Genomic DNA, 26,646 nt, shown 5'->3' with positions numbered 1-26,646 from the left:
CCGAATTTATCTTTTTGAATTTTTTTAAAAATATGCAAAATACGAGATCTAGCGATCATTAGGAATAAGCAAAACTAGCGACATAATACGCGTTAAACCCCTAACTAAAATTATTCCGAATCAACATACAATTTTTAAATTCGTTGCAAACTTAAAAAGTTCCTATTAATTTATACACAAAACTTATGTTTGCCTACTAATTAAAAAAATGCGTACACCAATTCGCAAATTCTGAAGAAAATGTGCTTATTAGAACAACACCACACATCGTTGACTCCATTCATTAAAAAAATCCATAAATCAATGCACGGTTGTTGAATTAAGTGAGTTGTGGCTTTTGCTAATCTAATTCAAAAACCGCGAATTCAATGCAAATAGGCATTTTGTATTACAAAACATAATTACAGCCCCCAAAAGTATGCTATAATAATTTGGTGTAACTGATTTCGAATTTCGAAAATTCGGCTCCCATCGTTTGCTGTTCCCACGTCGTTGAGAATATGGAAAACATGGGAATGGGAAATTTCGTTCCTATGGGAAACAGTTCCCATGGGAATGTTCAGAATAGGGCTGTATATGTTTCAACTGCATTGGCGGTTAGTTCAAAAATCAGTGAAGTCATAAAATGCTGATTTCAAAATGCGAGGCAAGTTAAGTGCTTGCCCATTCCTTTAGAGGCAAGTTAAGTCATCAAATGGTAAAATAAAGTATCTGTAGACTACAATACTAACACGTGATTGTCTTTTGCAATCTCTAGGAAGTCAAAAATGTAATGGTGTATTCCTGTTACAAACAATATGTAGATCTAGATGATATTTATGTGCTTATATGACACTAGAAGATGCTGCAGAAATACATTATCGCAAAAAACTGTGAGCTCCAACTATTTCTTTACTAAATTTGTAATCAAAAATGCTTCAAAGAAGTTTTTCTTTCTAATCGCATGGATATGACATGGATAGACATGATAATGGGAAGTTAATATATGATCGATTTTAGATGTCGATTTTCCATTTACCACCCGATTCTTTGCTGAAGATGTATTTTAATATTGATGATGATGTGACGGTTAATTTTAAAAGAAATGTCAAAAAAAGAACAATTTAGTAACAAATAAGCAGATAAAGATTAACATAAAAGAAGCTTCGAAAGAAGTACAACAAATACACAGCCAATTAAAACAAAATGATGTAAAAAATGTATGTCATTTAAAAAATTTATTAAAAATAATTATTAAACAAATAAATTAAGAAGCACTTAAAGTTAAAGACATGGGCTGCCCACAGAGTATACATCGTAATATAAAACAAAATAAAGCAAATAACATAAACTAATTGACGACTAACAATAAATAAAATATTTTTAGGCTTGAAAGTGTGTGAGATTATTTTTTGCTTTGTGTTGTGCTGGTGCGTAGAATGGAATATTGGAGAGTCTAGAAAGGGTTGTTGATACATATTTTAGTTAATATTATTTGTAAATCCTTCTAGACTTTCCAATATTTTAACATTAAGGCATTTTTTAGCTGTTAGCTAAGATTAGGAAATTAATATTAAGCTTGTGTCATGGTAAACAAAAAACATCAACAAGAGATTCTTATAAAACGTCATTCTCATAGAAATGATCCAGATTGCGACAGACCCGTTTACGCCAAACCGCAAACATTGGCTGTTCCGGTTCATCATATGTATCTAATAGCTCGTTATATTCGAACACATGACCACTTACTTTAAAACCACGATGCAGACGATCCTTCATGATGGCAATGAATTCCTTATAGGACAGCAAACCATCACCATCCTGATCGAAAATGGCAAAAACTGTATCGATTAAATGACGTGAAAGTGTGTAACCGGTGCAAATTTTAACAGCTCGAGAAAATTCATCTGAAATTAAAGAAATGTAAAACAGAGGGACATTAGTAATCACGAGATGTTTGCTAGATCATCAATTTTTCATTAATAAAATAAAATAAAATTTTAAAGGGACACATATATAGAGGTTGGTATAAAGTATTAAAAACTAGAGTTGGGCAATCCTGTTCAAATGAACGATCCGGATCACTGTCCTTGTTCAAAGACGAATGAGTAACATCATAAAAACCAACGTGTGAAAATAAGTATACGCATTTTTGTCAAAGAAATTACCGGTGTCCATTGAACGAGATAGTGATCCGGATCGTTCAATTGAACGAGATTGCCGAACTGTATAACGAGAGAGAATATGAAAAGATAAAAAACTTTTTGGATTGGCTTCACAGGAAGTTGTAAGAGATGTGGAAAACAAGGACTGCATAGGAGGCTTCTATAGAACAGAAAACTCATAATAGGCTTCTATAGGATAGAATCCCACCTCTTACTTTTGGATATATGTAGAATATATGCTGATGATCGGCAGCTGGATGCTGGAGAGAAGTAAAGCCTCAAGAATCTTTGCTACCGGAGCAAAAGTGAAATCGGTCTGTACGGTTTACCTTTGAGTTTTTTCCATATTTCGGAAACGATAAATCGACAGTAGGGTCCATGACTTCGGGCTATCATCCAGCTATATCAGTATTACTATGTCGAGGCTCACACTAGATTGGTTTCGTGAAACAAATTGCGTTAAATTAGGCATTCTTAGATCGACTTTCACACTAGAGTAAAATCATGAAAATGTTGCAATTTGTTCCACGAAACCAATCTGGTGTGACCTTCGACCAATGAATGTAAACAAACAAAACGATTCCCGTACCAATCACACAACGCCACAAACTTTTCAGCTTCTCTGAATCGTTTTATTCTCACAACCAAAACAAAACCACAAACTTTTCAATGTAAAAAGATGAAAACCGTACGATTGCTCAAATGTACTTCGGCTATGCTTTGCCGAGTTGTTTCATTCACCACCGAAACAAAAAGATTTTTTGGCAAACGTTTGCCGTGCGTTATGGTCAATGACACACACACACACATGTGATTGCAGAACAACCCTATAAACTGTTACGAGCGAGTCAATACAAAAAAATGATCAACAATTATTTTCGACAATCTCGAATACAGGGCATGTTTCAAGTTCTAATCGGCTAGCTCTGCCGTGGCGAGGTTACTGTATCCCGGGTTATCGCCTCGTAACGTAAGAGTTTACATGCCTATTATATCAAAACCACATAATTCAATTATATAACAAATACACATGCAGTTGGCCTGAGAAACGAACATCTTCAACTCATTTGTGACCGATGTAGTTGTCACATGGAGTGCATTTTTCCCGCCCTAAAAGTACGCCTATGGTAACTTACACACTCAAAATTTTAACAGTTACCCCAAAAAATTTTACCGTTCGCCGTTACCTACCCAACACCACACATGATCCAGCTACTCTCTCTCTCATTAAAAAAAAATTAGGGATTCATATTTAATTCAACGTTTAACAATTATTATTAATTTTTAATATCCATGCTTACACCTAATTCCCATGTTCTTCTTTTTTTTGAATAATACTGACAATTGTTTAGTATTTAAATGATAGGTTCACAATTTCGTCTCGTTTTCTATTTTTTTTGTTGTTGTTAATAATAAATACACATTTAATTAATTCCGAAATATTGGAAAAATCATTAAAGAATAAAGAAAACATCAAGACCTCAAGCTCGAACAAAAATGTGTATTTATTAAGAAATTGGAAAGGTCGATAAAATCAAGAAACACGTTGTTAATATTTTAACAAATTATTTAGATAATTTTTATCTTTTTTGGATGATATTATTGACATAAAGAATATAAAAGTTTAATTATATATTAACCATAAGAATATTTTTCTTACATTATAGAGTTTCTATATACATATATATTAATTAGTCAGGCTGGTTTGTTGACTGCCACCTTTTTTCCCACGTAGTTGATTATAAGAAGACAAGTAAAATGCCGCTCTCTGGCTCGAATTTCGCACACCTGCACATCAACAGCATTTCAAATTCAACATTTCAATTTTATTGATTTTCGGGGGTTCTTTTCTTTAATTTTGGTTTAATCTTTGCATTGAGTGTCACTAGCATTTCCTTGATTCTGTTTATTATAATATCAGTTCTGTTATTATGGTGATTTTTAATACATGGGTGCATTTAATAAATAGTAGCAGCATGTCTCGTATTCGTATGTACATAATTGCTTCACCAATATCGTTCGGTATTACACATGAATTATTAATATTATTCTTAGATTTTCGACAAATGTTGCGGCAACAGCTGTTGCATGTTCACAATGTCAAACAAATGATTTGTTGTTGTATCAATTTTGCGGTAACAATTTTTTCTATCGGTTTTTTTTCTCATATTTAAGTCAAACACAATGATTTATTTTTCCGACAATTCAATATTAACCAACTGCCTCTGGCCAACGCACAATAAGAAGTCTTTTCTTTTTCATCCGACACCAAAAGAACAATCAACTGCCTTCAACCAACGCTCAATATCATGTGTCTTTTCATTCTCGAAAACAAAACGATTTTACCAAACCACGTTACACACACATGTGCCCAAACAATGCAATAAATTCTTAGAGCAATGTGTGACAAAAAAAAACCATGGATTGGCCAATCAAATCATTGCAGAGTATACCAGGTCAAGGCACATGCAGCGTTTTTTCGTAGTTTTAGCGTTTTTGTAGTAATCGTCCAAAACTAATCCCTAACAAAACCCACATCAACATACCACAGTGAATATTTTATCAACCACCAAACGTTTTTGATTTATTCACATGTGTTTAGTACTATTTAGTTTTTTATCTGCTCTTGTGGAGTTGAGTACTTTTCGCAAATCGTTTTGTTCGCACTCGCGAATGTAAACAAAACGAAACTAAACAGCGAACTCCGCCAGAGTGGATTATGTTTCGTTTTGTATTGTTCCTATGGAAAATACGAAACGAAACGATTGGAAATGTTATTTAAAGTATTTTTACGTACGCTGCCTTCGACTATGGACATCCCGTTCGGACCTAACGATTTAGATAATATGCATTTGGGAGGTTAGTAAAATCAACCGAAATAGGTCTTATGCCACGTAATACGTTTCGCTTCGTTGCCATAAATTGCGCTCCTAGCATCAATCAAGTTTACTTCGAAATAGCAAGGACGAAATGTGTGGGTTTGGCAAGATTGAGAAAAAATTATATTCTGAATATAATGATATAGTCAGACCGTCAATCATGCACACCAGTATCAAATTCTGAAATGCCCCCATTTGGCCCATATTATTCTATTCACTATCCATACATACGACATTCGCATAATAACATTACCTTTTGAAATGGCACGATCAGCCAAGGTGTACATACGCATGGCTATGGAGAAATCATCTAAATTGTTAAGGAAGCGACAAAAATCACGGAACTCATCAAACGTTATGCCTTGTTCATCTTTGACACGATCCAGTAGGCGTTCCAAGAAACTATCATATTCTTCGGTATCCAAATAAGTATAACGGAGGAGGATCTTGGCAAAATCTACTTCTGTAATGGCTTTATTGCCTTTAGAGAACTCCGTGAATTCCAATTCCAAGACTTCTGTTTGCAAATTGTCCATGAATTTATAGAAACCCTCATAGTACAGATCCTTGTCACCCTTTTTGCCAAACAAATGGATTTGCAGGGTAGTATCAACTTTGTGTTTGCGTTGTAAACCTTCTTCGTCGTCAATGTAATTGTCCTGGAGTAAAGTAAAATAGATTAGTGAATGGAAAACAATTTTGATAATGGAAGTTTTATGGAATTTTGTTTATTCTTTTAAAAAAGTTTAGTTACTTGCAGTTATGAAATTTGGAAAAAGGGATTAACACAAAACAGATGAAGGATACAAAACGTTTATGTTTTTTTTTTTTCTTTAAAAGCGAAAAATGTACAATTTTATACTGGATCATTTACATGGACTTCCCCAAAGCGGCGGAAGATGTCAGTTTCTTCTCCCCCGACGAATACTATACCTCTTCTTTTTCTTCATCCTCGTTTGGGTTTTTATTTTCATCTGTGGCATCATCATCAGTTTTATTTTTGCCACGTTTATCTTTCCATGCTCCACTAAATATGCGTTCCATCTTAGCACAATACATGGTTACACAATACAGATACATGAATACATTCATTCACAGGGTTTGGAGTTGGAGTATCCATTCGGGTTAAATATTAGCAATAGTGGTGGTTAGCATATAGTTATAGGAAAATGTATAAAAATCGCAAGGAGAAAAAGGGAAAAATTGGATATTGGAATGAAAGAGGTTATGATTAGTTACCATACTCAAATATTTTATACAAAATGATAATTGGTTTTAAATACAGTGCAATGAAGTTCATCACACACAAAATATATAAAAGAACCAATAAAGCAAATTAAAGCTTAGTAATAAAATAATAACTTAAAATTGGGACAATAATACAAAAATAAGGAATATTTTAGGTGATCTTATACTCAAGTGTAGCTTTTGTTTTTTTTTTGTAAAATGTTTACTTACACTAACGGAAATGTACGTCTTTTTGTCAAATAAACAAGAAATATAAGAATGGAGCAGTTGGCTAATTGGACAGAACAAAAGCTTTTTTAAAGATTTGGCAAAAATAAAAAATCAAAAAATAAAAAAGTCAACAGCAGACTTTCTATAGGCAAGACACAGTCGGTTTTGATTCCGAATAAAAATGAAAATACATAATTTTGGAACTTTGAGTCCTAAGTTTTAATGTGTACTTCTACACTGTACAAAAATAATAAAAATTGCGAACTTAAATTTTCTAAAGCTAAACAAATATTGCAAGCTTCGGAAACCAGCCATGGGCTTTTGAACTCATTTTTATTATAACAAAACAGAAACAGACAAGTAGCTAGAAAACAGAAAAAACAAATAAAATGAACTCATACAAACGAACAGATAAAAGAGGAGGCATTTAACAAAGGATTGATGGCACTTTAAAAGAAATCCACCTCCAAACTTACAAATGCATTTTGGATAGTCTTTTCTTTTTCCTTTTTCTTGTAATACAATTCACGGGCCTGTTCTTCAGTGGAAACTAAACGTTTAAGCTGAATACCGAGTTTGACGTAAGAAAATTAATATTATTATTAACGAAAAAATACAAAAAAAATAATAATAATTTTCATCATCTCTTATAGAATATTTAAAGCTGCCAATTATATGTTATATAATTTTCTTTTGCGTATTAAATTTAAGATAGATTTTATAAACCTTATTTTCGCTTGGAGATGGTGAAAATATCAAATAAATTATAAATTTGTTACATAACCTATTAAAATCCTGTAAGGTAAGCTATAAAAAACGTACGTATTTTATTTTCTTCTTTAAAAAGAAAATTACTAAATAAGATTTCTTAATAAATTAGTATATAAAATGTATATAAAATAAAAATTATAATAAAAACAAACCTTATTTGGAAATCAGTTGCACATATTTATTTGGATTTGAAAAACTAACGCTCAATAAAGTTTCCCTAGTGTGTCTCCATTTATATATGTTGCATGAAAATCGTAACTCCGTTCCATTACTTGTTTAATACTAAAACTAGCAAAAGATGCTTCAAAATACAATTTTGTTAAAAAAAAAAAATAAGGGAACAGAATTCAAATTTTGTGGAATTCACTGAATCGGTTAAAAGTTTTTCAGAAAATCGCAGCTTCCAGGACATTAGCAGATGGTAGAACACCCGATATAAGACCTTTCCAGGAGAGGTTGTAGAAACAAGATAACCTCAGTTGTCCTTGATCCTATTTATTTTTATTTATTTGCTTTGCAATTGTAGCCATATCACATTCTATTGTCAAGGAACTGAAGCTCGAAATCAATAGGTTGGTAGACGAACACAAACGAAATAATTTGCTAAAACATCCGAAGAGCTGAAACCTAATCACGGGTAATGGGATAAAATCTACGTCTCGGAAAAAGTATTTTTATAAAAATCCACGTCCCGAAAATAATATTTTTTAATCCGCGTTAAATCTACTTATTTTAAAAAATCCAACATATTTGAATTTTTCTTTAAATATACCACTTAAAGATTTGAAAACAAATTGAGAAAATTCACATGCATATTTGAAAGAAAAATTAAAAAACAAATACGTTTTCAAATGATATCGTTTAAAAATCCACATGTTTAAAATTCTTTCATGAAAAATATTTTTCAAAAAGTTCACGTATTTGAAAGAATATTTTGTAAAAAGTCCACGTATTTGAAAAAAATATTTTAAAAAAATTCGAGTATTTGAAAATATTTTTAAGAAAATACGCGTGTTTGAAAAAAGTATGTTTAAAAAAATACATGCATTTAAAAATTCCAAGTTCTATAAAAATTAATTTTATAAATAACAAACACGTATTAAAAAAAATAAAAAAATTAATAATCCATCACGGTGCTCTTGAAACAATTTTAAATGGAAGGTGCTTACACCTCGGAAATTTTTGCGGATTCTGAAACTACAATGTTTATAGATGAGAACAATCAAAAAACAAAAAAAAATCGCCGGAGCGCTTTTTAAACAAATCGCGATTTAAGTTGACATTTTTAGGGGTTGTTTAGGTTTTCGCGATTTTGCTTAGAAACCACATTTCCTATCAAAATGGGACTAAAACAAATGTTGTAGATATGAAAATTCTCTACAAGATTGACATTTATGATATTCTCGTCGGTTTTACCGTTTTTGAGATATAGAAGTTCAAATTGCGACAATTCAAATTCAATTCAATTCTGTATCGCCCCCTTATAAAACAATGTCATGACTGCAAATTCCCAACTTAAACTTATATATCTAAAAAATGTTACAACTAAGGATAAGTTACTTAAGCCAGTCTTGTAGAGAATTTTCACAGCTTTAAGATTTTCTCAGGTCACATGTCGATACGACTTACCGTATTCAAGCAAATTCGCGAAACCCTAACAAAAAAAAAACTAAAAATGTAAACTGAGCTTCCTTATCTCAAAAATGGTACAAGATGGGAACAAATGATAAAGTCAATCCTCTAGAGAATTTTGACAGCTACAACATTTTCTTTAGGTCCATTTCGATTGGACTTGCGGTTTTCAAGAAAATCGTAAAAACCTAAAAAAACACCAAAAAATGTGAATTTTGACCGCGATTTATTTAAAAATCCCTACAGCGATTTTTTCTTGTTTTTGGATTTTTCTCATCTACGAACACTGCTGATTCAGAATTCACAAAAACTGTACCTGTGTAAGCGGTTTTCATCAAAAGTTAGTTAAGGCGCACTCTACATGACATTGTTTTTTAAAAAGCGCTCCGGCGATTTTTTTTTTGTTTTTTGATTGTTCTCATCTATGAACATTGTAGTTTCAGAATCCGCAAAAACTTCCGAGGTGTAAGCACCTTCCATTTAAAATTGTTTCAAGAGCACCGTGCCATGTATTTGAAAATGTCCAAGTTCCTAAAAAAATAATTGTATAAAAAACATGTCTTTAAAAAATGATTTTTAAAATCCAAGATTTAAAAAAATAATTTTTATAAAAAATACGTCTAAAAATTTTTTAAAAATCCACGTCCTTAAAATATATTTCTAGAAAAAATGTTTTTAACAAAATCCACGTACTTGAAAAGATATACAAACGTGGCATTGGCACAATTGCGTTGGGGATGGTGTAGTTGCATCAATTGGTAATGGTACAAAAATTGATGATCCGGCACAAAACATATGTCCAGTTGAGATTGCATCATTCCTCGGCGACAAACAAAATACATGAGTTCTACTCGGCCTGAAAAAGTGAAATTTGGTGGAACATTACATCCGTTCGGTACAATACTCCTGTAAGAACTCAATAGGTAACACCCACGAACCCGGAAGGTCTTGTGACGAGCTCAACAACCGCCAATCGTATAATCTGAATAAAAATTGTAGCGTTTTTCATGTGGAGATTTTCGCTTTATTGAAGGCTTGAATCTAGCAATAAACAGTGAAATAAATGTTGATTGACGAATCGTTTAACATTGTTCTATCAAATCTGCACTGAGAACTCAAAAAGTTATTTTCGAATAAAGTTAGTAAGTTCTGGTTTATCGAAATAAAATGTCTTGTATCGAAACTTATAGGACATCAACCTTGCTATCTCTTACCAAGTTGGAGATTACGATTAACTGAAATTTGTCTAGAACTTGCAAATGGGATGGAACCGATATTGACTATTATAGGCTTTGTATGAGGGGGAGATTGTACACCTTCAATTCAGCTGGCATATGGTTAGAAGGACTAGACTATTGGGGTATTATGAAATTCCAATCATCACCTGTGTCTCTTCATTGGATGCAGTGATTCTTGTATGTTTCTTCAGGATGTGTAAATTGCTCTAGGGATCCCCAGAAAGATTTTTTACTCCATATTAGAGCATATGTACCTAAAATACCATTAACCTACACCCCCTCCCATGTGGTGATGAATCAATCTCCTAGCCATTTTCTTTTAGAATTTTGGGATGAACTCAATAGACCTTTAGTGGGATTCTCTAACGCATTTTTTGGTTATCGACAACAATCGGTAAAATTAAAATTCTTATAATTTCGTTAATTAACGAAGTTTTTCGGTAAGTTAGCAACCAAAATAAAGTAGTCGCTAAGTACTACCTACGATAGCAACAGTGTAGTCAACTTTCATTTGTACATTTCATTCATAATTTTGCGCTTTTATTTTAGCGATTTTTGTCGGTAACCAAAAATGCCACTACTTATGTTTGTGCGTAAAACAGATGTAATAATGAAATCTGGACATTCTTAAACCTAATCAAAAATAATCTACTTTAATATATTGCACAGTTGTACGTCGCGTTCGATGTGTGTCATGTTTGGTCCCGACTTTGTTTTGCAGGTAATTTTACATTTTTGGGAAATCCGGTGTTGAATTGCCAATATTCTCAATTTTTTGAAAACATAAGCAATTTATTTATAAGAGGTAAAAAACCTGAACAGTGGAATTATTATAATGCGACAAGCTAAGAATAATGGCATATGATTACATCTAAGGCTACATACAGTCTATTCTAGTAACTATTCTATTCTAGTTACTCCTCAACATATTAAGATATTTCATTTGGTTCAGCAACGATTTTCCAAATAAGATTTGCTAATAAATACGAAAACAAACATAAATTGAAATTAAAAAGCTTACAATACGTCTTGTTTCTTCATCCAAGTCATGTGAGTGAAAAGAGCCACCCAAAATTTGACGAACCTAAATGAAAACGGGTTAAAATAAAAAAAAACAAAAAAAAAAAATAATAAATAAAATAAAAATTAAAGAGAATAATTTAAAATTAAAATATAAATAAAATCTAAAATTTGTTGACATGCTGTAGTTCAAAAATAATATGGCTATAAACAAGGGCAGTTTATTATTTTCTAATTAAACAAATTTCTTTATCATAATCTCTTTTTGAAAAATATTATATTTAGTATTGTTTTAAATCTTGGGAGAATTCTCCCCTTTTCCCTTCAGGGATGTTCGCAGAAATAGATTATTTATTTTTTTTTTTTTGTATCGATCAAAAGCATTTTTTTCATAAACATGAGATTGGAAGTAACTCTCTCCAATTCGTTTGATTAGAATTCTAAAGAATTTGCTTGTATTCTAATTTTAAACATATGTTGAAAGGAAACATGCTGTTGAATTTTAGTAAACTGCCTTTGTTCGCTGCTATGTGTTGTTGTAACATACCACTAGAAATTCATTTTTATCAACTCGCTGATTTCCATCAGTATCGAACATATTAAAGGCAATGCGGAAACCTGATTTAGGTTCTGAAAAACAACAATACATACATAAAACAGTAATAAATCAATGGAAATAGCACAGATATGTAAATAATACACTCAGTCTTAATTTGTACTTACTGGTTAAAACTGATAAGAGAAACAAATATTCTGTATATGAAATAATTCCTACAAAAGGTTGGAAACAACATTGATAAAAGATTGTTATTGTACATGAATAATCAATTAGAGAGAATTGTATTTTACCTTTGTCTCGTAACGTTCTAAATAGTTGATTGGATCCTTTCTTTAATGGTGGTGTTATATCTTTAATTTTGGCAACTTCTTGTTCTGTTAAAACTTTTCGTTTAAGGCGGGCTATAAGAAAAATATTTTTTTTTAAATTGGTTGACATTAAGAAAGTCAAATGTTTTTAGCGAATTTATTACTTACGTCTGGGTTCCTGTTCTACAACAGAATCCAAAAAATCTTGTGGTGTCATGTACAATTGACCATCATATTCGACAGAAGAGAATTTAATAAAACGTCTTTCGCGAGCTGTTAGCTTAACTAAGTTTTCTTCCTCGCGCTGTAATAAAAATAATAATACATTTATTTATAAAAGGGTTTTTCAAGAGAGGCATGCTAAAAAGCAAAGAACAGGCTTAGGAAGTAATAAATAAAATAAACAGCCCAATCATGAATGTAAACTCCCCGTGAGTTTTGTCTTTCTGCCGTTGCAACTTAAAGGAGAAAGTGAAACAACTCACGGTGAGTTGATATTCATGATTGGACTGAAATTGATTTTAATTAATTGAGTTAATTGAGCTAAGAAATTTGAACAGAAAAGTGATATCCAGCTAGGTCCAACACATCCAAACAATATGCTACGACCTTTTCGCATGTGGATATTTAGCTCATCAGGCATATCGGATGTGATTGTCTAGACAAAGGTGGAGTTTGATAACTTATATATTTACAAACATTATTGCAAATAAGCAGATATGAAGTAGTTTTGAAGTCTTTCTAGAATTATTCCTCAATACATACAACCGAAGCCTTTTTCCTTGCTGAGTACATTTGGAATTGCTTTCTCCGCCCCATTTTTTTATCCCCAAGGACCCGGTTAACGCCTTAAAGCGACGTAAATGTGAATGTCTCTCGTAATTTCTAAGGGATATCTTGTAATTTAGATAGGACTTGCGGTTTCCAAGCAAAATCGTGAAAACCTTAAAAATGCGAAACTTGCTCGTGATTTATTTAAAAATCGATCCGGCGATTTATTGGTTTTTTCATCTATGAACATTGCAGTTTCAGAATCCGCAAAAACTTCCCAGGTGTAAGCTCCTTCCATTTAAATTCAGTTAAGACGCATCGTGTTAATTTATCTATCAGAAGCTAAGGAGCTTGTATTGAAAACGTGATATCTAGCAAAGTCCCACATATCCAACCAATATGCTACAATCGTTGTGCTGGTGGTTGGTTATTCAGCTCATCAGGCACATCAGATGTGATGAACAAGTATCTATCTTGTTTTTCTACTATCATTCCTCAATACATACACATATACAAACAAATTTTCCTTGCTGAGTATATTTGCTTCCGCCCCATTTTTATCCCCAAGGACATGGTAAGCACCATAAAGCATCGTTAATGTGCTTTGTAGTTTCTCACGGATATCTTGCCAACAATAGCAAAAAATTGTTTTTGTTTTCATCAAATCTAAGTTCCTATAGAAATAAGTACGCCACAGAATCCACCACCTTCTCGATACATGCATTTCTGTTCACAACAACTAATGATAATAAATTAAATTATAATGTTAACAAAACTAACTTCAAAATAAACAAATTACCCTATAAATTATAACTGATGTAATAACATGAAATGAAATTTGATACCACGAGTTTGCCCCGATCAAATGGCGCCACTAAATGATCGCATAATAGACAAATAGCAGTAAGAGTTCAAATAGATTCCAATCAATGAGATTGAAGTGGTAGTTGTGGATTTGAGTTGAACTGCTACTTATTATTCGCCGCTCCAAAAGCGGGTAAAATTAATTCACTAAACACCCACCTGTAATAAATTACAACCGAAGACATGAAAGTCAGTCAGTCAGACAGGCAGCCAGCCAGCATAGTTCAGAACAGCACAGTTCAGCGCCAATGAAATGTGACATTATCTATAAATCACAATTGGAATCTCAAAGAGAAAGATTGAATTTATGATCATTTTCATATGATAATCGGAGATTTAATGTCGGTGGCAATGGTATCTGTCGTTGGTGGTACTGTTGGTGGTGGTGGTCGTGATCCCTTCCTTCATCATACTGCCAATGTTGCAAATACTAAGGCGGAGTTTGTCTTTGTGGTGCACAAAAGAATTTGCAAGATTAATAAATTCAAACTTTCAATGGCATCCAACATCACTGCATCTACCTCCGCTATCAGACAGACGACAACCAACATCCATTGGGAATGACGATTACATTGTTTGAAATGACATACAATAAATACTCTGCGAACAATTACAAACACCAAAACGACACAAAACATGACACAATTTCATGATGAATGATACCAGTGGCAGTGGTAAAATTGCTGTTGCCAATCATTCTCGGGTTATGTTGTTTTTGCCATATGCCTGCCTGCCTTTGACAGTAGCTGTGAAAAGGATGAAATCAATTCAATGCGGATTTATGTGCCAAGTGTTCTTTTTGTGTAAGTATCCTTATCTCTATCATCGTATCGTACGAACTCTCCCAACATTCATCACAATACTGAAAGTGATATCATGCATCCATCATCATTACCGACGACCTGTCTGCTGAACTGAGTCGGAATGCGTGGGATCAGGTAGTTTTATTTGTTGCGAGATTTAAAGATCATTTCATCTGGCATGCAGACAGATCATTATGATATTTATTCATATCTTTATCAGTATTTAGAGATCTCAGTAATGGCCCGATTAATAAAACAAACAATTAAAAAAGAAATCGCGAAAAACGTCATAAATACTATTCCTGCATAGGAGGTGTGTGTGTTAGTAAAAAATGGAACGTATGAGTTTTATGGGACAAATGTGTTCAACATATATTTGTATACGTAAATGGTAGCTTTCCTGAATTGTAGGTCTTTGCAACATCCGTTTCTTTGTCCTGCAATGAATTGTTAAAAATCGACTGGATTTATTCAAATACATTAATTTAAGACTTATTATCATGACTAAAATGTAAATTGAAATTTATTTATATGAATGAAATAGCACTCCTAAAGACATGACAATAGGGTATATTCGACCACAAGTAAATAATATGTAAACGTAGATGAAATATCTTAAAATCTGGAAAAAGCTTGAAATTTAATATTTTTGAAGAATGATCCGATACTTTTCAAAAGTCTGCTGGCGTTTACTGTTAAAGGCTAGGTCTTGAATACTCATACAAGTTGGAATACGACTGCATTTTAGAACAGCTGAGGTGGAATTTGTTTTCAATTGAACACACTTCATATTTTTTATTGTATTTTGCTCTCTTCTGGATTTGATCATGCGAACTTCTGATTTGTAACCGAACACACTACATGTGGACCACCAACTGTTCTTTATTTTTTTAACAAAAAACTCGCGTGCCGACATTGAGCCTTGAACACACAACCTTCGGATTTCTAGTCCGATACACACGCTCTGTGCCACCGTACACATTTCTTAGTAAGGAGTAAAATAAGTAGTTTTGCCTTGTAAAATTTTTAAGATATAACACATGTTTTCCAGCTTACTGGTACCATGCTTACATTGTTTTGTAAAAGGTTACATAATAACAAAAGGATCCGAATTTTGCTGGGTAAATGGTGTCTTTGGCAATATGACTGACAAGAATGCGAGGAATATTTTATAATATTGTTAAAAAAATTAACCCTCTTGCGGGTCATTAAGGATTATTTTGTCTTTTTTAATCTATTATAATGTGATCTCCTATATAATGTGATCGTATGAAATCAAGATATTTTAGGAAATTGTTTGTCATAAAATTTTACTATAGATTCTAAAATACATAAAAACATTTTTCTATTTTGAACGAAATCCCTTTTAGGTAATTTGGAGTCAATTTGGCGATGTCCGTCTGTCTGGCTGGTGCGCACGATAACTCTCGAACGGATGTACCGATTTGATCCAAAATTTGGCTTTCGTAATATTTTGTCCGGTACCTCCACGATAACTCTTGAAGGAAGCAACCGAATTGGTCCATACTTTGCTCATCGTGAAATTTCTACCAGGCTTAGATGAGGTTTTAGTATGGATTCAATCGGTCCACTCATTCGGGTACCTCCCACACAAAATTTTGGAAAAGTTCAGTTTAGGACCTGCTCTCGAATCGCTTCGGGTTTTGTTGTAACAACTTGTATTCACTGCCACCATACAACGGTACAAGTTTTATCAGGGGCAAGTCGTTACTTCCTGCGAAAATAGCCTGATAAGTGCAAAAAACCCCTATGACATCTTGTGTAGTGGTTGAAACGGAAGACAACTCTCCAACTGATCAACCGATTTGGTCCAAAATTTGGCCTTCGTCATATTTTATCATAGTTTCAGTTCCAAGATAGGCAATACCAGTCCACAACTTACCCCGAATATTTAAAAAATGTCACTTAAATGGTGTCCACGATATCTCTTGAACAAATTTGGGCCAAACTTAGGATCTCCAACTGTTTTGTCCAAATTTAGTTTAACTTCTAAAATGGAGGTACGTACTTCAGGATACCTCCCCCTTAATAATTCAACATTTCTGTCTAAGTGCTGTCTAAGGTCTGTTCGAAGATCCTTTAGAAATGTATACCGATGCTGTTGGCTGTGGTCCTGTTTACAGCGATATTATAATTTCCGTGGAAAAGTTCATGCTTCCTATCATACTGGTCCAGAAATGACTTGGGGTCGAAAAGATATGACTGCCAACATAAGATCCACTTCCATAATGGACTATGTCGGTACCTTTAAGTACCTCCTCTGCAACACTCTTGAACTTTAATCCTAACCCACAAGTTTAAATGTCCAAAAAGGTGATAAAATACTGAAAAGACCCTAAATACATTTGATCTGACCGTAGATGAAAGTTTCAATTCACACAGGATGGGGGTATATCTCTGTCGGTAAAGCCGACTGATACATTGCAATCCCACGGCAGCGGGTCCTTTCGTACAGGATTGACCCGGAACCATAGTGTTTCCGCCATCGGCTGCCAATCCAGCATTAAACTTATGCTTCTACGTAGGTTTAAATGCTGCTACTTTTTACTTATTTTTACATTTTTCCCACATATGGGTATTTTTATGCTGATCTCGGGAATTTATAATGTTCTTGGGAGACGGATACGGTTACCCGATTATTCCAGCCGTTAGTCCAGGCTTGCCCAGGATCTACTACACCGATTACTTCTAAAAGAATGTCGTTGGAAAGCAAAGTTTCAGGAAATGTATTTCGATCAAGTTGTCATTTTATTTTCATCGGTCCAGTAGTTTCCAGAGATATAAGTCTTAGAATCTTCACAACCCCATTCTTTTGGTTTCATTTCTACACTTTAAAGCTTCCGATGGCCGGCCACTTGGGAATAGTATCGAATTTAGAGAATCTTTGGATCGCGTAGCCAGAGTTGAACATACCCAATGGGAGAAAATCTTAAGATCAGTTAGAAAAAGTCTCGAAATTAGAAAAAAACCTTTGGATCGCGTAGCCGGTGTTGGACTTACCTCGAGGAAAAATTCTTAAACCCGGCTAAAGGCCGGCCACTTAAAAAAGTATCTAATTTAGAAAAACCCTTATAAAGCAGCAGAATTATGTATATTATTGTATGTAATAGATGTAGGGGCAATATCTCTGTATCCAGTTAAAGTTAAAAGTTAAAGACCTGCTATTATTTTCTTCTTATTTTTTAAACGGTTTTACTTTAAATAGTGCCAAGGCAAATTTATGTAAGGTATATGCATGAATTACAACAACTAACAAATTTACAAAAACAACATTGTTGTTATTGAAAATTAATTGTCAAAGAAATATTGAATAATAGGGTCGTTCCAAAAATGTTCTCAGGAAAACATAAATACATTTTGAAAATCCTCTAAAATAGAACAAATTTGAATCAAAATGCAAATATAAAGCATTCAGAACTGTCGTAGGTCATTTTTATTACAAGTTTAGGATGAAAAGCAGTATTTTATGGTAGCAAATTTCGAAGTTTCAAATTTCATGAGTAGACCCTATTACATTTTGAAAACTGAATTTGGAGCAGTTTGAATGTTTGGACTGGATTCGGATCGACCACAGATAGGGCTTGCAGTGCTGATCATGCCAGTATATATGGGCAAGAAGTCCATACTTCCCGAGATATAGGCTCAGAAAGTTCAAAAAATCCCTTGGTTTTGACGATATCTTTAGTTTAAATCGAAATTTTTTCATATATAGCCGGCCTTCGGCCGGGGATTTAAGACTTTCTCCTATGGACAGGAACAAATCTCGGCTAACGCGAACAAAATTTTCCTTCAAACCGAAATTTTTTATCATTGATCCGAACCCATTCAACTTATGCCTTAAATTTACAAAAAAAAAGTAAGAATACAGCTGATTGTCACTTCTACCTTATATAAATATGCCTTGAGTAGTGCTATAATTGTTTTCCCAGCTTTATGTTTAACCCTTCGTTGGACACCAATATTGTTTGTCATATTCGTAACACATGAGTCTGGCCAGACCCATATAATTATTTATAATTTTTTAGTAAACTTAATTAACATTTTCATATAAAATGTTGTAGAATATGTTTAAAGGACCCTAATCTTTAATAAATAATCCTTATTTGTCAAAAAACATGCCGAAAAACTATAAATTTAAATGATATTATCAAGTAGGTAAAACAGGACATATGCCTAGAAGTAAAAAATTCGTAGTTTTCTTGTCTCTATGCTCCAAAATCCTATTTATATTTCATTTTGAAGCACTATATTTTATTTTTGGCCTATTATTCAGAATGAAGAGTGTCTATTTTATAACTTTACAGCTTACTGCAGTGCAATAACGATGATATCAAGAAGTAAATAAAGGCATATATCCTAAGGATTTTCTTATAATTCATATGGAGAATCCTATATTTGGACCAACCCACCCCACAAAAAGAGCAGAAAAGCTAAGTAATGGGTTTTATTAGTCCAGTTATGTGTACAATTGTCTAGAATACAAGTGTAACCCTATTTGCAAGGGATTTTGTTAGGTTGTGGTACATTCACTGATTTCAAACCCATATCCTGCTTTTGCGACCGTTTTATGTGCAATTTTGAAGACATGGTAGGGTGAAATGCGACAAGTTTCATAAAATGGTATTCATTTTGTCAAATAATGTAGGAAAAATCAAATTTTAAGAAAAATTTCGGAAAATTTTAAATAAAAAATGGGTGGGGTCTGACCAGACTCATGTGTTACGAATGTGATATGTATGTCAAAAAATCCTTGTAGCTCCTTTTCTGGTGATCCTTTTGACTTCATGTTTCCTTCATTTGAAAGGTAAGAAAATTTCATGAAGCTACCTGGAATCTCAAGTTCATAGCTTTATCGGGCTTAAGATGAGTTTAAGCATTAAGCTTGGAACGATACCAAATTTTTTCCACAGGTAGGTCTCGTTACCCTAATCACAAATATATATAACATTTTTTGCGGAAGTCCATACTTCTCGAGATATGGGCCTCCGAAGTTCCGAAAATTCCCTTGTAAAATGTCGGCTACTTAGAGAAAAATTTTAATTCTTGTAATAATTATTGTTGACCTTTGGACTTTTTATATCTTTTGTTTTATTGATTTGGCTCGAGGTCAGGGAAAAATTAAAACAATGTTTTGTTTTGATTTTTATATTTTTATTTTTGCCAATATTTCGATCATATTCTATGATCATCATCAGGGCATTTTCACTTTTAAAAAGAAAACAACAGAAAATTTATATAAATATATAGCAAAAAAACATTTTTCACATTTGAATAATTACATTGTTATTTCTTTCTTAGCACCACATACGTCTTGCTCTTGTTTGAGTTCAGAAATCAACTAACTTTTTGGTGTTTTTCAATTGTGCTCCTGTATATTTGCGCACAGTGTTCGGTATCTGTTTTATAGTTTATACGTTTTTCTGCAGGAATGTTAATGATATGTAACATTTCCAACATATATCTCCGTCTGTAGTTATTTTCCTGCGCTAAGATTTGTACTTGTTTGAGGTTAGGCGTATGTCCGGTTTTGGAACAATGAGCTGCTAAAGCAGTCTTTTGTTCCAAGGGTTTATTGTTGTTTTTCTGGTCGGATTTGTGACCACTCATCCTAGTTTTGAGTTTGCTTTTTGTAGTGCCAACATATACCTTTTGGCATATGTTGGACTTGTCACCATTACAACTGATCTTATACACAACGTTTGATTTGTCGTCTAGGGGTATTTTTGATTTTGTCCTGCTGAAGAACGCATTGTTTGTATTACAGCTCTTTAAGGCTAATCGGTATTGGTCTGTATTATATAGATTTGATTTTGAAAAACGTTCGGAAAAACCAGGAACGTATGTAGATCTTTTATATGTTTTTTCTAATCTTGTTTCTGTATTTCTACTTTTGCTGACCTTTGTATGTTTGATCAGTTCATTTATAGTTTTTATGGGGAAATCATTCATCATCAATATTCTTCTGACCTCTTTTGTATTTTTGGAATGAAACTTCTTGTCACTGATTTGAAACACTCTTTTTATAAAATTCGTTGCGGTATTAATTTTGATACGTCGAGGATGTTTGGAGTAATAATTGATGATACGTCCGGACGAAATAGGTTTTTGATACCAGTCTAAAAATAGAGAATTTCCCTGTCTATGTATCACTAAATCAAGGTATGGTAAGTGATTGTCAGATTCACATTCCATTGTAAACTTTAACTGATTATTGTATGCGTTTAATGCTTTGAGCGTGTTTTCTATTTGGTCGTTTTTTACGATACAAAATATGTCGTCGACATATTTTGTCAATAATCGTGGTTTTATGAGTAAATTTTTCATTGTTTCGTCGAGTAAGTTTTCCATTACTATATCAGCAATCACTGGGGAAATTGGAGAGCCCATCGGCATTCCCTTTCTTTGCTCATATATCTTCTCTTTGTATAAAAAGTATCGTGAGTCCTTGATACATATAGTCAAAATGTCAATAAATAGATTCATAGGAATGTTGGTATAATCCTTGATAATGTGCCATTTTTCTTTTATGGTGCTGATAGCTAAGTTGACAGGGACATTTGGAAAAAGAGATATGACATCAAATGATATGAGCTTTTCATCTGTGTCTATGTGTTGGTTATTGATTTTTGATTTAAATTCCACTGCGTCATTGATGTTGTATATGGAGTCTTTTGTTAGAACTTTGAGTATTGTTGCAATGTATTTTGACAGATTGTAGGTGGGAGAGTTTATAAAGGAACATATTGGTCGTAATGGGATTCCTTCCTTGTGGATCTTCGGAAGTCCATAAACTTTGGGAGGTACTGACGTCTTGTTTAACATCCTGTTTTTTTCAATTTCGTTTATTATTTTTAATTCAAACAATTTCATTATAAAATTGTTGCATTTATCTTGTAGTTTTGTTGTTGGATCTTTTTTGATTCGTTTGTAGGTGCATAAATCTGAAAATATTGTGTTCATTTTGTCTTCATATTCACTCTTTTGCATCGCTACTGTTTTGCCACCCTTGTCTGAATTAAGTATCAGAATATGTTTATTTTCCTTTAGGAACTTTGTTGTATGTCCCACTGTGTCTAATGTGAAACGATCTCTCTTCCCTAATTTTGTGTTTCTCATGTAATCATTTATAAGTGTGACCAAATTTACTCTGGCGTTCTCTTGCCGTTCTTTGCTCTCCAGTGTCTGTATACACTCTTCTCCCTCTGCGATAATATTGAATAATGGAAATGTTGTTTTTGTTGTAGGGAGACTAAATTTGGGACCAAGAGAGAGTAGCCATTCTACGTTTGTAGGAATGTCTGTGTCCGTTGTGTTGACAAACCACTCTCTATTGTGTTGTATATTAAGCTCAGATTGTTGTTTTTGTTTTAGTGTGTTCAATTTTTTGATGTGTGTCTCTTTTTGTTTCTTGTTCTCTGTGTTTAAGATTATGTTCTCACTCTCAATGAGTAATGTCAGATCTTCGGTATCTAAGAGATTTTTGAGTTGATCTCTCATGTTTTCAAGCCTCTCTTTTATCTTATTTGACTGTTTGTGTTTTTCTTGTATTAATAATTTTAATAGTTTGATACTGAAATTGTATATGAGTGTGTCTAATGAAGTCCTTAAGTTTGTTGGTATAATATTGTTGTGTTTGAATATGTTGCGTGAATTTTTAGTGGTGTTAGAAATGAAGTTTGGTATAGTACCTGATTGCTTACATTTTATGAGGAATGTTGTCGTCGTTTTTAGGCGTGCTGATTGCCTGTTACATTTTGAATAGTCCTTAATGATGTTTCGTGTATCCTTATTGTACTTTTGCTTAATATGTTTATATAGATGCATGTTGTTGTTGGATTTTAAGCTCGGCGTGCCTTCCGTGTTATGATTCTTGTAATAATTATTGTTGACCTTTGGACTTTTTATATCTTTTGTTTTATTGATTTGGCTCGAGGTCAGGGAAAAATTATCATTAAAAATTATCATTAACATTCCTGCAGAAAAACGTATAAACTATAAAACAGATACCGAACACTGTGCGCAAATATACAGGAGCACAATTGAAAAACACCAAAAAGTTAGTTGATTTCTGAACTCAAACAAGAGCAAGACGTATGTGGTGCTAAGAAAGAAATAACAATGTAATTATTCAAATGTGAAAAATGTTTTTTTGCTATATATTTATATAAATTTTCTGTTGTTTTCTTTTTAAAAGTGAAAATGCCCTGATGATGATCATAGAATATGATCGAAATATTGGCAAAAATAAAAATATAAAAATCAAAACAAAACATTGTTTTAATTTTTCCCTGACCTCGAGCCAAATCAATAAAACAAATTATTATTATACCAACATTCCTATGAATCTATTTATTGACATTTTGACTATATGTATCAAGGACTCACGATACTTTTTATACAAAGAGAAGATATATGAGCAAAGAAAGGGAATGCCGATGGGCTCTCCAATTTCCCCAGTGATTGCTGATATAGTAATGGAAAACTTACTCGACGAAACAATGAAAAATTTACTCATAAAACCACGATTATTGACAAAATATGTCGACGACATATTTTGTATCGTAAAAAACGACCAAATAGAAAACACGCTCAAAGCATTAAACGCATACAATAATCAGTTAAAGTTTACAATGGAATGTGAATCTGACAATCACTTACCATGCCTTGATTCAGTGATACATAGACAGGGAAATTCTCTATTTTTAGACTGGTATCAAAAACCTATTTCGTCCGGACGTATCATCAATTATTACTCCAAACATCCTCGACGTATCAAAATTAATACCGCAACGAATTTTATAAGAAGAGTGTTTCAAATCAGTGACAAGAAGTTTCATTCCAAAAATACAAAAGAGGTCAGAAGAATATTGATGATGAATGATTTCCCCATAAAAACTATAAATGAACTGATCAAACATACAAAGGTCAGCAAAAGTAGAAATACAGAAACAAGATTAGAAAAAACATATAAAAGATCTACATACGTTCCTGGTTTTTCCGAACGTTTTTCAAAATCAAATCTATATAATACAGACCAATACCAATTAGCCTTAAAGAGCTGTAATACAAACAATGCGTTCTTCAGCAGGACAAAATCAAAAATACCCCTAGACGACAAATCAAACGTTGTGTATAAGATCAGTTGTAATGGTGACAAGTCCAACATATGCCAAAAGGTATATGTTGGCACTACAAAAAGCAAACTCAAAACTAGGATGAGTGGTCACAAATCCGACCAGAAAAACAACAATAAACCCTTGGAACAAAAGACTGCTTTAGCAGCTCATTGTTCCAAAACCGGACATACGCCTAACCTCAAACAAGTACAAATCTTAGCGCAGGAAAATAACTACAGACGGAGATATATGTTGGAAATGTTACATATCATTAACATTCCTGCAGAAAAACGTATAAACTATAAAACAGATACCGAACACTGTGCGCAAATATACAGGAGCACAATTGAAAAACACCAAAAAGTTAGTTGATTTCTGAACTCAAACAAGAGCAAGACGTATGTGGTGCTAAGAAAGAAATAACAATGTAATTATTCAAATGTGAAAAATGTTTTTTTGCTATATATTTATATAAATTTTCTGTTGTTTTCTTTTTATCTTTTTAAAAGTGAAAATGCCCTGATGATGATCATAGAATATGATCGAAATATTGGCAAAAATAAAAATATAAAAATCAAAACAAAACATTGTTTTAATTTTTCCCTGACCTCGAGCCAAATCAATAAAACAAAAGAAAAATTTTAATTTTAAAGAAAATGTTGCTCCGGTTCCCTAGATTGGCTCCTGTCCATAGCAGAAAGTCTTAAATCCCCGGCCGAAGGCCGTCTATATAAAAAAATTATAATTTTTTCCGAGCTTAATGCTTAAACTCAACTTGCTCCCTTTATCGTAACCCAGTTTAAAATGCAAAATAAAATGAAAAAGGCCTGGCCAGACTCTGGTGTCCAACGGAGGGTTAAAAGATAATCCATGAAATCGTTCATCAAAACTTGGCATCCCTAGACTTAAAACAATAATATAAACAAACACAGCTGACTGGCAAAATTCCATAAAACCATAAAAGAGTGAACGGGAGAGAGAGAAAATAGATAATATCCATCAACAGACCATAAAAAATACACATCAACATCTCTGTATTTGAGCAAGTGTCAATATATCGCTAAAAATAGACAAATATACCATATTCAGGCAAAAAATGGCACACGATAAAGTGAAAATTCCAATTTCTTTGTTTCGCATTAAAACTCAAACATGTTTTTCTTCATTTCACACCGAATAGTTTTTATAATTGAAACAAGTTTTATGCGTTAATCATCATCGCCTCACCTTCATTCTTTTGAGATTGAGTGCTTCATGTCGATTCGATTTGTTTTTAATATAATTTGCAAACATATAAGCTGTCACTCCTCCGCCAACCACTAGCATATACTTCACATAATTTCGTTGCTTTTGAGATGTAAAGCGAACGGAACTTAGATTTCTTTGCACGGGTCTTAGATTTTTTGTAAAATTCACTAGACTTTTTGTTATTAATAATCGATTTGTAACACTCATTTTTCGTTTTTATTATTTAAATCTTTCCCCGTCGTCCGTACCGAATGCCAGAAATTACTGACTGATAGGGACTTATAAATCGTACCAATGACAACTAAAACTCAAAGTTGGCGTAGTCAAATAACGTCGGCGGTATAAAAAATCAGCTGAACGTTTGGTATAATAAAAATGTATAAAGGCTCATTTACATTAGAAAATAAATCCGTTTTTAGGTATTTTGCTATTTATTTGCTAAAAACAAGCACAATTTTACGTCACTACCATTCCATTTTTTAATGTTTAGATTTGTTTATTTGTTGTGTTTGACTGCTGTATGTTTTACCTTTCAATATTTTCTAAAATGTCACTTTTTGTTAGAATAAAAATCTTTGGTATTTACCGCACTTGTTATTTGGACAGTTGTTTTTTGTCAGTCTAACCGTTTTGATATTTTTCGTAGTTTCATATTTAAAATAGTACACACAAAATGTTTATTGAATGGGATTGGGGTAGGTATACATATGTATGTATATACTATGTAAATATGTATGTATGTATGTATATCGATGAAATTATGAAACGGGATATTTTGTTGATTTTAAAATTTTTTCATATAATATTTTAACTAACTTTATAGTACGTTTACGTACTATAAGAAAAAGAATCCAGTGGATTCTTTTTGACATATACGCCAATAGTTTGGAACAAAATACACACTGGAGGATTTTCTTTCTAATAATAGAATAAGCAGAATACAGTTGCGGAGGAACTTCAGCAGCTAAATGAACCAAAAGAGTTCAAACAATCTCAAATCTTATCGTAAATCCCACTGGACTGGTAAATCCCACTCTGGCTGAACAAAACCGGAAACATCTAGCCCTCCTGGAACGGAAGCTGGTCCTGATGCTCAGCCAGGATAGTGCTTCTGCTGTGGCCGACGACAGCTTATTGGATGATGAAATGGATACCACAGCCATTCCAGCGACTGTAGTCGACGATAATTTGGCCTTGGCCTCAGCGGAAACACATAACTCTTTAAAGCCAGGACCATCGGCGGTAAACTAGCCTTCCGAGTCAGGACGCTATTGATGATGGAACCCCGATCAAAAATTTAGTCGAAAAGGCTCCCACCGCCTCAACCAACTTTGCGACTCGGTTGGCTAAGGAGAAGAAGGATGAACTCACAAAAAGTTCATCGGGCGGGAACCGTCGTTCACTTGATGAGGAAAATCAAATTAATCAGGGCTAATCTCAATGCGGTGAGCATGTTTGAAAACAAACGTCCTCACTTTACCAAGAGAAATCCTGATTTTAATAAGCTTTCACTTATCCCAATGACCGAAGAGGCTAAGCAGGGTTCAACGCAACATCGACCCCTATAGCCCCCAAAGGTCAAATTGGGAGCTGTGACGGCTTGATTGAGCTCCCTGCGAAGGATTAACCTCTCTTGACTTAAACTTCCTCTTTAAAGGGAGGTCCTGCTCAAACAGAGTCCCCCTTATAGTCGAGTGAGCTGAAGGCAAAAAAGTTGAATCAACTTCAAATAAAATCATGAACGCAGAGTTTAAGGAAGTCTGACCCGCAATCGGCCTCTGTACCTGGACGTGTAGCTCCCACTACAACCAACC

The 26,646-nt window shown here is 33.3% G+C and overlaps 1 protein-coding gene across 8 annotated transcripts in view; it reads right to left on the bottom strand.

The window, feature by feature from the left end:
* MICU3 (Mitochondrial calcium uptake 3) overlaps positions 1-25,142 on the bottom strand; it is a 32,252-nt gene extending 7,110 nt beyond the window's left edge. Inside the window, exons 1-10 of one of the 8 annotated variants that reach the window (XM_073989826.1) lie at positions 24,812-25,122; positions 12,178-12,313; positions 11,992-12,102; positions 11,866-11,913; positions 11,690-11,772; positions 11,144-11,206; positions 6,958-7,044; positions 5,957-6,067; positions 5,277-5,682; positions 1,729-1,886 (exon numbers count right to left, since the gene is read on the bottom strand). In XM_073989826.1, coding sequence (XP_073845927.1) covers positions 1,729-1,886; positions 5,277-5,682; positions 5,957-6,067; positions 6,958-7,044; positions 11,144-11,206; positions 11,690-11,772; positions 11,866-11,913; positions 11,992-12,102; positions 12,178-12,313; positions 24,812-25,039 — 1,431 coding nt within the window. In that variant the 5' untranslated portion in view covers positions 25,040-25,122. Of the gene's footprint in view, positions 1-1,191; positions 1,887-5,276; positions 5,683-5,956; positions 6,068-6,957; positions 7,045-11,143; positions 11,207-11,689; positions 11,773-11,865; positions 11,914-11,991; positions 12,103-12,177; positions 12,314-24,811 lie in introns of those variants that run through there. The other 7 variants (XM_073989815.1, XM_073989876.1, XM_073989853.1 and 4 more) reach the window with 7 other exon arrangements.
* Positions 25,143-26,646: the final 1,504 nt, after the last annotated feature.

Source organism: Musca autumnalis, unplaced genomic scaffold (genome assembly GCF_047663935.1).
Source record: "Musca autumnalis isolate F117 unplaced genomic scaffold, ASM4766393v1 scaffold_1, whole genome shotgun sequence".
Lineage (NCBI taxonomy): Eukaryota > Metazoa > Arthropoda > Insecta > Diptera > Muscidae > Musca > Musca autumnalis.
Note: the sequence above shows the minus strand (reverse complement) of the source record. Positions and strands in the feature narration are given on the sequence as shown.